Source organism: Chrysochloris asiatica, unplaced genomic scaffold, assembly GCF_000296735.1.
Source record: "Chrysochloris asiatica unplaced genomic scaffold, ChrAsi1.0 scaffold00038, whole genome shotgun sequence".
Classification (NCBI taxonomy): domain Eukaryota; kingdom Metazoa; phylum Chordata; class Mammalia; order Afrosoricida; family Chrysochloridae; genus Chrysochloris; species Chrysochloris asiatica.
This window is the reverse complement of record NW_006408556.1, coordinates 19,447,680-19,459,294: the sequence shown is the minus strand read 5'-3', so window position 1 is coordinate 19,459,294 and position 11,615 is coordinate 19,447,680. Positions and strand designations below refer to the sequence as shown.

The 11,615-nt window shown below is 42.1% G+C and overlaps 1 protein-coding gene across 1 annotated transcript in view; it reads left to right on the top strand.

Annotated features, from left to right (window-relative positions):
• The first annotated feature begins 336 nt into the window (after positions 1–336).
• The window catches only part of GPR116 (G protein-coupled receptor 116), a 68,622-nt gene continuing 57,343 nt past the window's right edge, over positions 337–11,615 (top strand). The window contains exons 1-2 of the mRNA XM_006860610.1: positions 337–450; positions 10,100–10,154. Of these exons, the coding sequence (XP_006860672.1) occupies positions 349–450; positions 10,100–10,154 (157 nt within the window). The 5' untranslated portion in view covers positions 337–348. The remainder of the gene's footprint in view (positions 451–10,099; positions 10,155–11,615) is intronic.

Genomic DNA, 11,615 nt, shown 5'->3' with positions numbered 1-11,615 from the left:
CCCATCCGAGAACTGTGTTCCATAGGGTTTCCAGCAGCTGTGATCTTTTGGAAAGAAAACACCAGACAGATTCAATCTTTGTGCTATTTTCAGGTACCATCCTGACTCCCGACAGCCAGCTCCTCCACTTCTGTGTTTTCATTTCTTCACCCAAGGATCTGGTGCAGAGATTGCTCTCTAAACTCAATTCATTTAAATATTTTTCATTCCCTCCTCTGTGGAAAAGATCCATGGATACTGTTGTCTTCATGACAGGGCCTCCTAGTTCTTTCATGTTAGATAAGTAAATTCCTCTATCTCTAATCTACCATATTTCTGTTTCAGACAAGGCAGCTCAAGCCTGAAGCTATGACATCCCCAAGGAGCAGCACTTTGTGCTTCCTGCTTATTGTGATTCATTCTTCCCAAGCTACACTGAACTTGAATTTAGAGCCTATTGTTTTCCCTTTGGTGAGTAAATCCATGTCTTCTATATTTTTCTCGATCATATTCTTCTGACTTCCTGGAAATGTCACAGACATAAAATGCTTCAACACAAAATAAGATGAACAAAATAAACAAAATGTTCCTAGGACCTTTGAGAAAATTTTGCAAGTGATGGGGTTAGGAAGTAGGAAAGAAGGATGAACATAAAGGGGCGTTACTATGCTCACTGAGCTATAAATTACTATGCTTTGAAATCCAGAGAGACATCAAGAGATGGCTAATGTTATACATGAGCAGAAAGCCTTATCTTTCTCCTATGGAACAGCTGGTAGTTTTGAACTGCTGAGCTTGCGGTTTGCAGCCTGACTTGTAACCACTATGCTATCAGAGCCCCTTTCATGAATGTGCCGAAATCATGGGTTGATATAGCTGAAGGGATCATACACACCGTTTAGGACTTTTGCTGGTAAACTGGATGGGGGTAACTTGGTAACTTATTAACCAATTTAATAAATTATGTTATTCCTAATTTTGACTGCTCCATCCACCAAAGATAGGATGTGTTACTAGTTGAAAGGTCTTGGAGAGATAAGATAATTCTCTCTGTGTCTCAGTTTCTTCACGTGCAAACAATGATCATCATAATATTCATTTCCTACGATGTGAGAATGAGTTTAGTTACTATGTACAAGGAGTCTTAGGACAGTGCCTGGGATATAGGAAATGTTTGCTGTGTTTGCCATTATTACCGACTCACACTAATGGTATTGTTTCTACTCCTATGATTTTAGCTATCTCAGTGCTATATTCTTCAATCTGTCACTACTGCTAGAACTTCGGTGGTGCATTTTTTTACAGTTGCAACATTTGTTTACCATCTTTCAATAATCATTTCAGCTTATGCTTTAATTCAGACACTCACTACCAGCTGTTTTATAATCACTACTTCCTATTCTTGAGTTCCTTACTTTGATTAATCTCTCAGAGAATCAAACATGTTTTCAAATAAATTTTGAAAAGCAGGCTTATCAGCTTTTTCAACTCACTCATATGCTAAGCTGCCCTTTTTGCAGTCCTTTTATATGACGTGGTTGTTGTTGTTAAGTGCCATGGATAGAGTGCAGAAAAACTCAAAACTATGTGGGCATTGCTTTCCTCTTTTCTGTCATATGTAGGTTATGACAAAAAAGTATGAGGCCATTCTGATTTTTATTTCCTTGAAAGTAAACTGTTTTTTTTTTTTCTTTTGTTCCTGGACTAACTATACTTTGTATTTATTATTTAAATACAAAACTTTCACCAGAGCATGCATAGATGTAGGCCCTAAAATTAATTTGAATTATATACAATAAATTCTTTCTATACTGAATCAGGTGTTCTTACCTGATTGCTTGAATTTTTTATTATTCATTAGTTATGAGTTTTGTTCTTATCCTTCTTTTAAAAACTTAGATTTCTACTCTGTATAGATGCAGTTTCCTAGCTTCATGTTTCACATAGCTCATATTTTGGTTTATAATTCAAAAGGTATAACTTTAGTCATTCCATGCTTTTCCTCTGAATTCTGAGAGGATATATATATGGTTTATTGTGAATTATGTGATAGTTTACATGGAAGAACATTAGTTTTACAATCATCATATCGTATATTGTTTCATTGCCATGGTTATAATCTCCTCCATGCATCATCAGCCAACCAAAGGGTATACCCTGCAAGCCTGCTCCCAGTCGTCAGCACACAGCCCTTCTCCATCTCTGGGTCTAAAGTTTCCAGCCATTCCATCTCTGAGAGGATATTTTTTGGGGGGACATTCTCTACTCCATTCACTGCTATTAACTGCTTCTACCACACCTCCTAACTTTGCCATTTGGGTTTGGGTTTTATGTATGATTTCCTGATGCCAGTTTCTTCATAAACTGCTTGCTCTCACTTCATGAATGTAACACTTCCCCAAAACAGAAATTTCCTAAAAATCCAAGCCCCTTTTTTGGTTTGTAATAAATTTATTTTAGTGTCAGACACAAAAATCTTTTTGCATGTCATTGATGCTTACCAAAAGTTGTTTGATACAGAGGAGACGCTGAGGGGTGGATTTGCCAAAGATGGGTATGGTTTCTTGTTAAATCTTTCAGACCATAAAGAGTGCCAGTGGCAAATGAGACAATGAAGAAAAAGTGCTCTTGAGAAGCACCCCTTTTCTGGGGTACACTGCTTGTACCTCTTCTCTTCTCCCAGAGTCCCTTGCAGAGGGTACAACCCGTACAGTCGCATACAACAGTCTGATCTCATAAATAGAGGCGGGAACTGTTTACACTTCCGGTGAACTCATTTGCCCAGTGTGGAGCTCTGATTATCCAAGAATGTGACAGGAAAGCCAGGGCAGGGATGATCTCAGCATCTGGGCATCTTTACATGGGTTGCAGCATTTCTCAGTCCCCAGGGTTGCATTACTACCTTCCCACTGTGCCAGTTCTGCCCTGATGGGAGCCCTGTAAGAGAGCTCCCATCTGCCTGGTGGCATCTGTGGTGCAGTGTGGGAAGGCCAGCGGCTGCTGGTGGAATGTGAACTTCATCTTTCCAGAAGCATGCACCTCCCACACCAGAGGGCTCCTTTTTTTCTCCCTAGATTTGCCTTCAAGGTATAGTATGGTCATACAGCAGAAGCTCAGGACCCCAATGCAGAGGGACACTTAAGTGTGCCTTACTTTATAACTCCAAGAGCTGCCACTTAGATACCATTTAAAATGCAACATGGGGTGATAATTTGCCTTTGAAGTGTAAAGATGTACCACTGCAGTCTCAGACTTCAGTGTGGATACCTGGGTGGGGCCAGAGATGTTATATCTCTGTCTAGCTGCCTTTGTTATTGCTCCAGGGCCCACCCTTTGAGTAGCAGAATCTCAGCAGCCATCTTCAGAAGCCTTTGGCATCAGGCCTGGGTTAAATTCCTTTTTATAGAGGTATTGACTCTGGAATTTTTATAATGTATCTAACTCAGATTGTTTGGATAAAGTAAACCAAACCAAACCAAAACAAAAAAAAACAACACACCATAAGCAAGAGGATTCAAAACATATTTCCTCCAGATCAAGGTATCTCAGGAGAATATCAATGCCCACCTCATGGGTGCAGTCATCCAAAACCAGTACTGGGCCCATTGGGACAGACTGACTGAATGCCAGTCCCAGAGAACAGATTTCTTGTGAAATTCTAAAGACACTTTCAAAAGCTTACTAATTATCTGTTGTAGTTGTTGTTAAGTGTCACTGAATTGGTTTCAACTCATATCTACTCTCTATAGAGTTTCTGAGGAGCAACTGGTGGGTTTGAATCTTGAAATTGTGATTAGTTATTGTTGTTAAGTGGCATCAATCAGGTCTGACTCATCGCAACCCTGTCTAGGGTTTCTGAGGAGCGACTAGTGAGCTTGAACCACCGACCTTGAGGTTCATACTAACCTTGCAGTCCAACACATTAACCCGCAGTGCCACATAGTGCTTATCCTGCAGTACCACACTGATTACCAACTTCAAACAAAAACACTATCTTTAGTGAACCTTTGACATTGTCAATAGTTGGCAGTTCCTGCAATCTCATACGATTTTCCTCTAAGAAAGAAACCTCCCTCCACTGCAGGTTCTCCAACAGAGGAAGTGAGTGGACAGTTGGAGAGATGGGGTGGGGTTAGGAAGCATAGGGAGGAAACTTGAAGGCAGGCTCAGACCTTCCCTAACTTTAGAACCTTGATTAAGTTGCATCTTCCTGAATCCATTTCTTCTATAAAAAATGAAGATAAAAGCATCTACTTTGTTGGCTCATTGTGAGAGTTAAAGGATCTCATACATGAACCCTTAGTACATATAGTAACTAGCACAGAGGAGGTACTTAATCATTGGCAGTTATTTTTTTATATTCTGTTAACTGTAAGGCCATTGGTTCAAACTCACCAGCTGCTCCTCAGAAACCCTATACTGGGGCTCTATCAGTCACAAGTGACTCAATGGCGCTTAACAACACTAGAAATAAATGTTTATGTGAGGAAACATTCTAACAGGACCCTTACTAAACCAATTATCTAACACTGAGGCAAAGATATGGAGGGTTCCAAATGGGGATTCCAGGTCAAGAATAAGAGAGAGGAGTGAGACTCAGCAGTAGCTGGGGTCTTGGTGACTGCTGACTTTGTCATCTGGATTCCTGGGGATTTTCTTTTCCACATGCTAAGACCCACCTTTCATTCCTGACTTGTCCTCTCCGCCCCTGTTCAGCTCCCACACCACATAGATTATTTGTAAAGTTATCATGGTCAACAGGCAGGGCGTTTCCTGGAATTGATGACCTTGTCTCTTCCTCCTGAAGCTGGGCCATCAGGAAATTCCCTCCAAGCTGGCTATTGTCATTCCAATACTCATTTGGGTGCCTCTAAATGGAACAACAGAGACAGGCCTGCTGAAGCTCTGTTTTCTTGCCTGAAGTACATGCAAGGCTGATCACTGTGGGCCTCTGGTGGAAACAATGTTCCCTTATGAGTTCTGCCCAGCACCAGGGGTGGATTACCCATCAGCATGGTAGGCAAGTGAGTCAGCACAAGTAGGCCTGTGCTTACCCTGTTTATTGCCCAGCACCCAACACTTAAGAACCAACACTGCCCAGCACCCAACACTTAAGAAAAAAGGCAAATGTCCCATTTCTACAGTTTCCAAAACTGGGGTGAGCATGAGGACTGAGAAGGCAGGACTGGCCTGGGGAGATCTCCAGGGCCAGCTGGATATGCATGCATGTGCCAATCCTACCTATTGCTGAAAAGGTGGCACGTGCTGCTAGCTGCCGTGGAATCGGCCCAGGCTCACAGCCACCGCATGCACAATGGAAAGAAATGCTATCCAGTCCTGTGCCATTGACACCATCAGTTGTGGGTTGGACCATTATGATCCATAGGACCATTATGAACCAATGATTGCCAGGTCTTTCTTCCTAGTCCATCTCAGTCTGGAAGTTCTGCTGAACCTTGTTCAGCATCAAAGCAGCACGCAAACCTTCACTGGCAGGTGAGTGGTGGCTGTACAAGAGGTGGGATATATCATTTGTCATAATTTAAGAAACTAAGGCTTAGAATGAGTGCATGACCTTTCTAATGATGAAAAAGCTGAGGTGGTGGGATCCTGTCCTTGATATTTGATGCCAGTATTTGCCAGTTCAAATCCAGGTCCTCTGACCTCACAGCCCAATTCTTTGTATCTTCTCGTCAACCCACCTCAATCTTGGGACCCACCCCAATTCCCCAGAGACATTATTGTCACTCACATGCTGTTTTCCCATGTTTTTCTAATGTATGTGCCACTTCTTAAAGTAGACAGTAGCTAGTCTCATGAAGGAGTCCTGCTCTGGCACTGTAGGATAAGCGCTTGACCCCAGGGTTGGTTTAAACAGCAAGGTTGGCAGTTTAAACTCACCCGCTGCTCCTTGGAAGCCCTATACAGTGTCGCTATGAGTCAGAACCGACTCAATGGCACTTAACAACAACTGTCATGAAAAGGAACTCTGGTGACATAGTGGATTACAAGTCGGGCTGTTAACCACAAAGTCAGCAGTTCAAAACTACCAGTGGTTGTGCTTTTGTAAAAGATGAGGTGTTCTGCTCCCGTAAAGGTTTGCAGCCTCAGAAACCTCATACAGACTCAGGGTCGCCATGAGTCAGCACCTCACATCACTATCACAAAAAAAATGAGAATCCTACCTGGACAACACAGAGGTCATAGGTAGCAAGAAAGAATGAGGAAGCGGTGACAGAGTTATGGATACAGCACTTCTGAAAGAAATCCTGGTAAGTTCTAAAGGATCCCCCAGGATTCAGGAAATAGGCAAAGCCATGTTTCTCAAAGGGTGGTCTTACAATGAGGGATGTGCAGGTTATAAAGGGAGATTTCAGCAACCTACCCTGGACCTGCTGAATCAGGTGGGAGAAAGGAGCAGGGAGAGCTGGCAAGTGTTTCTTATGCTCACAAAGATTCAAAATGTTCTGCAATATAGCATTGAAATGTACCTAGACTTTGCTATCCAACTAATAGCAGCAACTTCCCAGTTCACTAGTCCATGGGAAAAGGCAGAGAATAAAATCTTGACCTGGGAGACTGACCCCAGAGACTATCATGAGTGATCAAGTTCTTCTGGGCTGACTCAGTGCCCCCAACCACAGTCCATCAACAGAGGAAGCTTCCCCAGGCTTGACTGGCCTCGGGAAAATGGGAGGCAGGAATGTAGCGGAAGGCCCAACTGCTGGCCTGGGCTCACAGCCAAAGGCAGCGCCCGAGGAAGCTAGGCAGGAACCAGACATATACATTGCCTTTGCTTCCTCTCAGTTCCTGCACATTTCAGTAAATCTAAAATAGCTTCATTGAGAATGAAGCAACAACTGAAGTTTTGAAATTCCAATCATCACCCGTCATCTCTATTTACTTCTTCTAAAAACTGTCAGAACTCTCAGGTACACAGTCCTTCCCTTTGTCCTAAACAAAAAACAGAACTTGTTGCTGTCTAGTCTATTCCAACTCACAGCAACCTCATGTTTTGCAGGGTAGAGTTGGACTCCATAAGATTTTCAATGGCTGAGATTTTTAGAAGTAGATCACCATGTCTTTCTTCCTACGTGCCTCTGAATAGATGCCAACCTTCAACCTTCTAGTTAGCAAAGCTTGTTAACCCTTGTATCACATGGAAGTGTGCATGGATGACTTCAAAGTTTTTCCTAAACATGCAATTTCGTACAGAAGCAGAGGAGTAAAGCCAAGGAAACTAATTATTGAAAAGGAGTAGTAGGAAACAAGAGAGAAATGAGTAAGCATGCTAAATAAAGAGGCTTGGTCATTTAGACCCTTGTCAGAGTCTCCCCTGACAAGATTATGACAATGCACAGGACTTGGAGCCAGAGTTGTTGTTGTTGTTGTGAAGTGCCGTTGAGTTGGTTCTGACCCATAGCGAACCTGTATAGGGTTTCCTAGGAGCAGCTGGTGAGCTTGAACTGCTGACCTTGCAGTTCAAACAGCTTTGCAGTTTGGCGCATTAACCCACAGCACCACACCAGGACTCCGCTGGAGCCAGAGTTGTTGTTGTTGTTGTTAAGTGCCATCGAGTCGGTTCCGACCCATAGCGACCCTGTACAGGGTTTCCGAGGGTGTAAATCTTTTCGGGAGTAGAAAGCCTCATCTTTCTCCCGCGGAGCGGCTGGTAGTTTCGAACCGCTGACCTTAAGGTTTGCAGCCCGATTCGTAACCACTACGGAGCCAGAGTAGCTGCTTTTAAATCTTAGCTCTTGTCATCTAAAGGCTGTGTGACATTAGGCAAATTATTTAACCTCTCTGTGCCTCTGGTTTCTCACCAGGGAAATGTGGATAGTAGTCCTACCTCTGAAATAGTTGTGAAGTTTAATTTAGTAAACACACAAGTACTGAATGATGCCTGACACAGAGTGTTGAATAAGTACTAGGCATTTTTATCTTTGCTATTGTTATTAAGTGAAATAACTAGCAAATTTTGGCAGACAATACGTATGCCTTTAAGGACTGGATTCTTGTATTAAGCCTTGAAAGGAATTTGGATCTGGATTTATATCAGGACAAACCAACCTATACTCAGGGATGAGTGAGGAATAGTTGTTGAGTTAAGGCTTAGGGGAAGGCTTAGCTACAAGCTGTGGAGTTGGTAGAGATCCTACCAGCAAAGCGGATCTATGTCTATTCTTAAACAAAGGGGTTACATGTTGAAAGAAGATAAATTTCACAAAGATTCACCAGTGTACAGATGGAGTGTTCCATGTGCATGCTGCCTCAGGACAGCGTTATGTCTCACCCACAACAATACCTCAACTACTTTCAGTGTTTCCGTTCATTAATCCTTTGATATTCACAACAACCTCACGAAGTAAACTATGTTTATCCCAGGTGAGAATTGTGGCTCAGAGAGGGTAGTTAACTTGGCATAGATGGAATTTGAACTCAATGACTTCAGAGTCCTTGTTCTTAATCACTGAATGATAATAACTAACACTTATTAAGACATTGTTGTTGTCAGATGCCATTGAATTGGGCTAAACTCATAACAACACTATGTACAATATAAAAATCACTGCTCAGTTCTGTGCCATCCTCACAATAGTTTTCCTGTTTGGGTGCATTGGCACAGGCACTGTACCAATCCATCTTGTTGAGGGTCTTCTCTTTTTTGCTGACCCTCTATTTTGCCAAGGAGGATGTCCTTCTTCAGGAACTGGTTCTGTCTCATAACAAGTCCCAAGCATATGGCACGAAGTGTTGCTGTCTTTGCTTTTAAGGACCATTCTGTCTGTACTTCTTCCAAAACAATTTGTTCATTCTTCTGGCAGTCTATGATATATTCAATATTCTTCACCAACATCATAATGAAAGGTGATGAATTTATTATAAACGGACTGTTAGGGACTTAACTATATGCTATATTTTAAGGACCCTTTGTGGCATTGTGAATTAGGTGTTGACTAACTGCAAGGTCAGCAGTTCAAAATCACCAACTGCTCCATGGGTGGATGATGAAGCTGCCTGCTCCCATAAAGATTTTCATGAATCAGAATCAACTTGATGGCAGTGAGTTTGCTTAAAGATGTGCTATATTGTAGCTTAAGGAGCTCTGGTAGCGTAGTGGTTACGAATCGGACTGCGAACCTCAAGGTCGGCAGTTCAAAACTACCAGCGGTTCCATGGAGAAAGATGAGGCGGTCTGCTCCTGTAAAGATTTACAGCCTCGGAAACTCTGTACAGGGACACTATGGGTTGGAATTGACTTGACAGCACTTAACAACAACAACATATTGTAGCTTGAGTCTTGGTGTGGCAATGTAGGATAAACACTGGACTGCTAACCTCAAGATCACCAGCTCAAACCTACCAGATGTTCTCAAAAACCCTGTAGAGGGTCACTATGAGTAGAAACTGACTCGACAGCATTATCAACAACAGCAGCATTATGGTAGCCCACTTAACTCTTATAACAACCCTATGACATGAATACTATTATTATTCCCATATTCCAGATGACACGACTGAGACTCAGAGAAGATAAGGAACTTCCCTAAGACCACATAGCTAGATAGTGGCACAACCTTGTATCCAGGCAGTTTGACTATAGATTTTGCTTTACCAAAAAAAAAAAAAAAAAGTCATAGAATTATCTAAGAGAAAAAGGACAAAAGAGAATAATTTCTAAGTATGAACAATGGTTAAACATCCCTAATGCTGCTGAAATATTGAAAATAGTACAGGCTAAATGCTGAGAAGAGGTCCTGAGATTTGTCTAAAAGGTCATTGGGATGACTCAAGCTTCAAGAATTAAGCAAAGAATATAAGTTTAGAACACATCATTTATTTTTCTTGATAAAACTCAAACCATAGGAACTCTGAGAAAGGCAGATGCAGTGATTACTTCTGTTCTGGGATCTAGAGACGGGTCTATGAAAAAGCGAATTCTCAGATCACATTACAGAGGCGCCTTGGTTTCATTTCCCTACCATTCATTTGATGCTTGTCTGTATCCCTTGGGCACCAGGCTGCTAACCCCAAATCTATAGATCTCAGTTCAACATTAACATGAGCATGAAAAGTCTTCTCTAACATGAATTGAAAATTCTTTAAAATGTTCTTCCAGATGTTCCATGGACAAGAACCAGCAGTGGAAAAGCCTCTAAGACAAAGACGAGCAGGTATGTAAACTTGTTTTTGGCAATCTCTTCCATTAAGTCCCATCAAATGACATGTGCTGTTAAGTTTCTGAACACTGTAGTCCACAGTATTCAGTATCCAGACAGTATCGAGGTCAAGAAATACAGTTCAATTACTGAAAGTAATTACAGTGGTGGATTTGAAATGCCGACCTGGTGGTTAGCAGTCCAGTGTTTGTTCTACAGCACCACACCAGGATTCTATTCTCTATCATATGAGGTTAAACAAATGAGCAACACATTAATTAAAAAAAAAAAAGTTGCTGTGGAATCAATTCCGACTCACAGCAATCCAATGTGTGTTAAAGTAGAACTGTGTTCCACAGAAGCTTCAATGGCTGATTTCTCAGATACAGATTCTTACACTGTTCTTCTGAGGTACCTCTGGTAGACTTGCATGTACAAACTCTTCAGTTAACACTCAGACATGTTAACCATTTGTACCATCAAAGACTCCAGAAACACATTGTTGTTGTTGTTAAGTGCCATTGAGTCAGTTCTGACTCATAGCAACCCTGCATACGATTTCCAAGGAGATAATGGTTGGTTTGAACTGCCAACCTTGCAGTTCAAGCCGACCTTGCGGTCCAGTGCTTATTCTACAGTGCCACAGCAGGACACCTAGAAACAAAAACAACACATTTCATTCAATCCCCTTTTCTGCTCCCATCCCACAGATGATCCTGTGACTCTCTTCTCAGCTGTCCTCCTACACCATCCAAAACCTGCTTCTCTACTCTCAAGCCTGCAGACTTTCTTTTGCCTTGTGTTTTTTACCTTTGTTGCTTTACTCATTTGCATCCTCCGTCTACCAGCTTAGCCTCTAGACCTGTGGTTTTCCACTCCTGTTTTCCCTCCAAACTCCAAAGGAGTGATCTGGAATATATAGGACTCTTCCCTTTGGAGGACAAGGGGCAGGTGGAAAGCTATAAACACTTGATCAGTTATCTTTGCTGTCCAGTCCCAAATGTGGGACCCCACATAGGAGTCCTGGTATGGCGCTGTGGGTTAATGCTCTGGACTACAAGATTGGTTTGAAACAGTAGGTCAGTGGTTCAAACTCATCAGTTGCTCCTTGGAAACCCTATACAGGGTCGCTATGAGTCAGAACCAACTCGACGGTACTTAACGACAACAACAACGCATTATGGTTTGTCCACAGGCTGAATTTTCTAAGACTTCATCCTCCAATTTCCATCACAGCAACCGTTCGAAGGAATCAATCTGATTCTTGAATTCCCAGCCTTAAAATCCTTTATTGTCTTCCCATTGCCTTGAAGATAAAACTTCAGTCATCTGCTCACATCCTAGCCAACCCCACATGCCCTTCCCACCAGATCTCTTTCTGTCTCTTTCACATAGCCGATGCACCAGCCACCTGTCTGCACAGTGCTCAGTTTCCTTTGCTTGTCTGGGCAACACCTTCTTATGTCTCAATTCAGA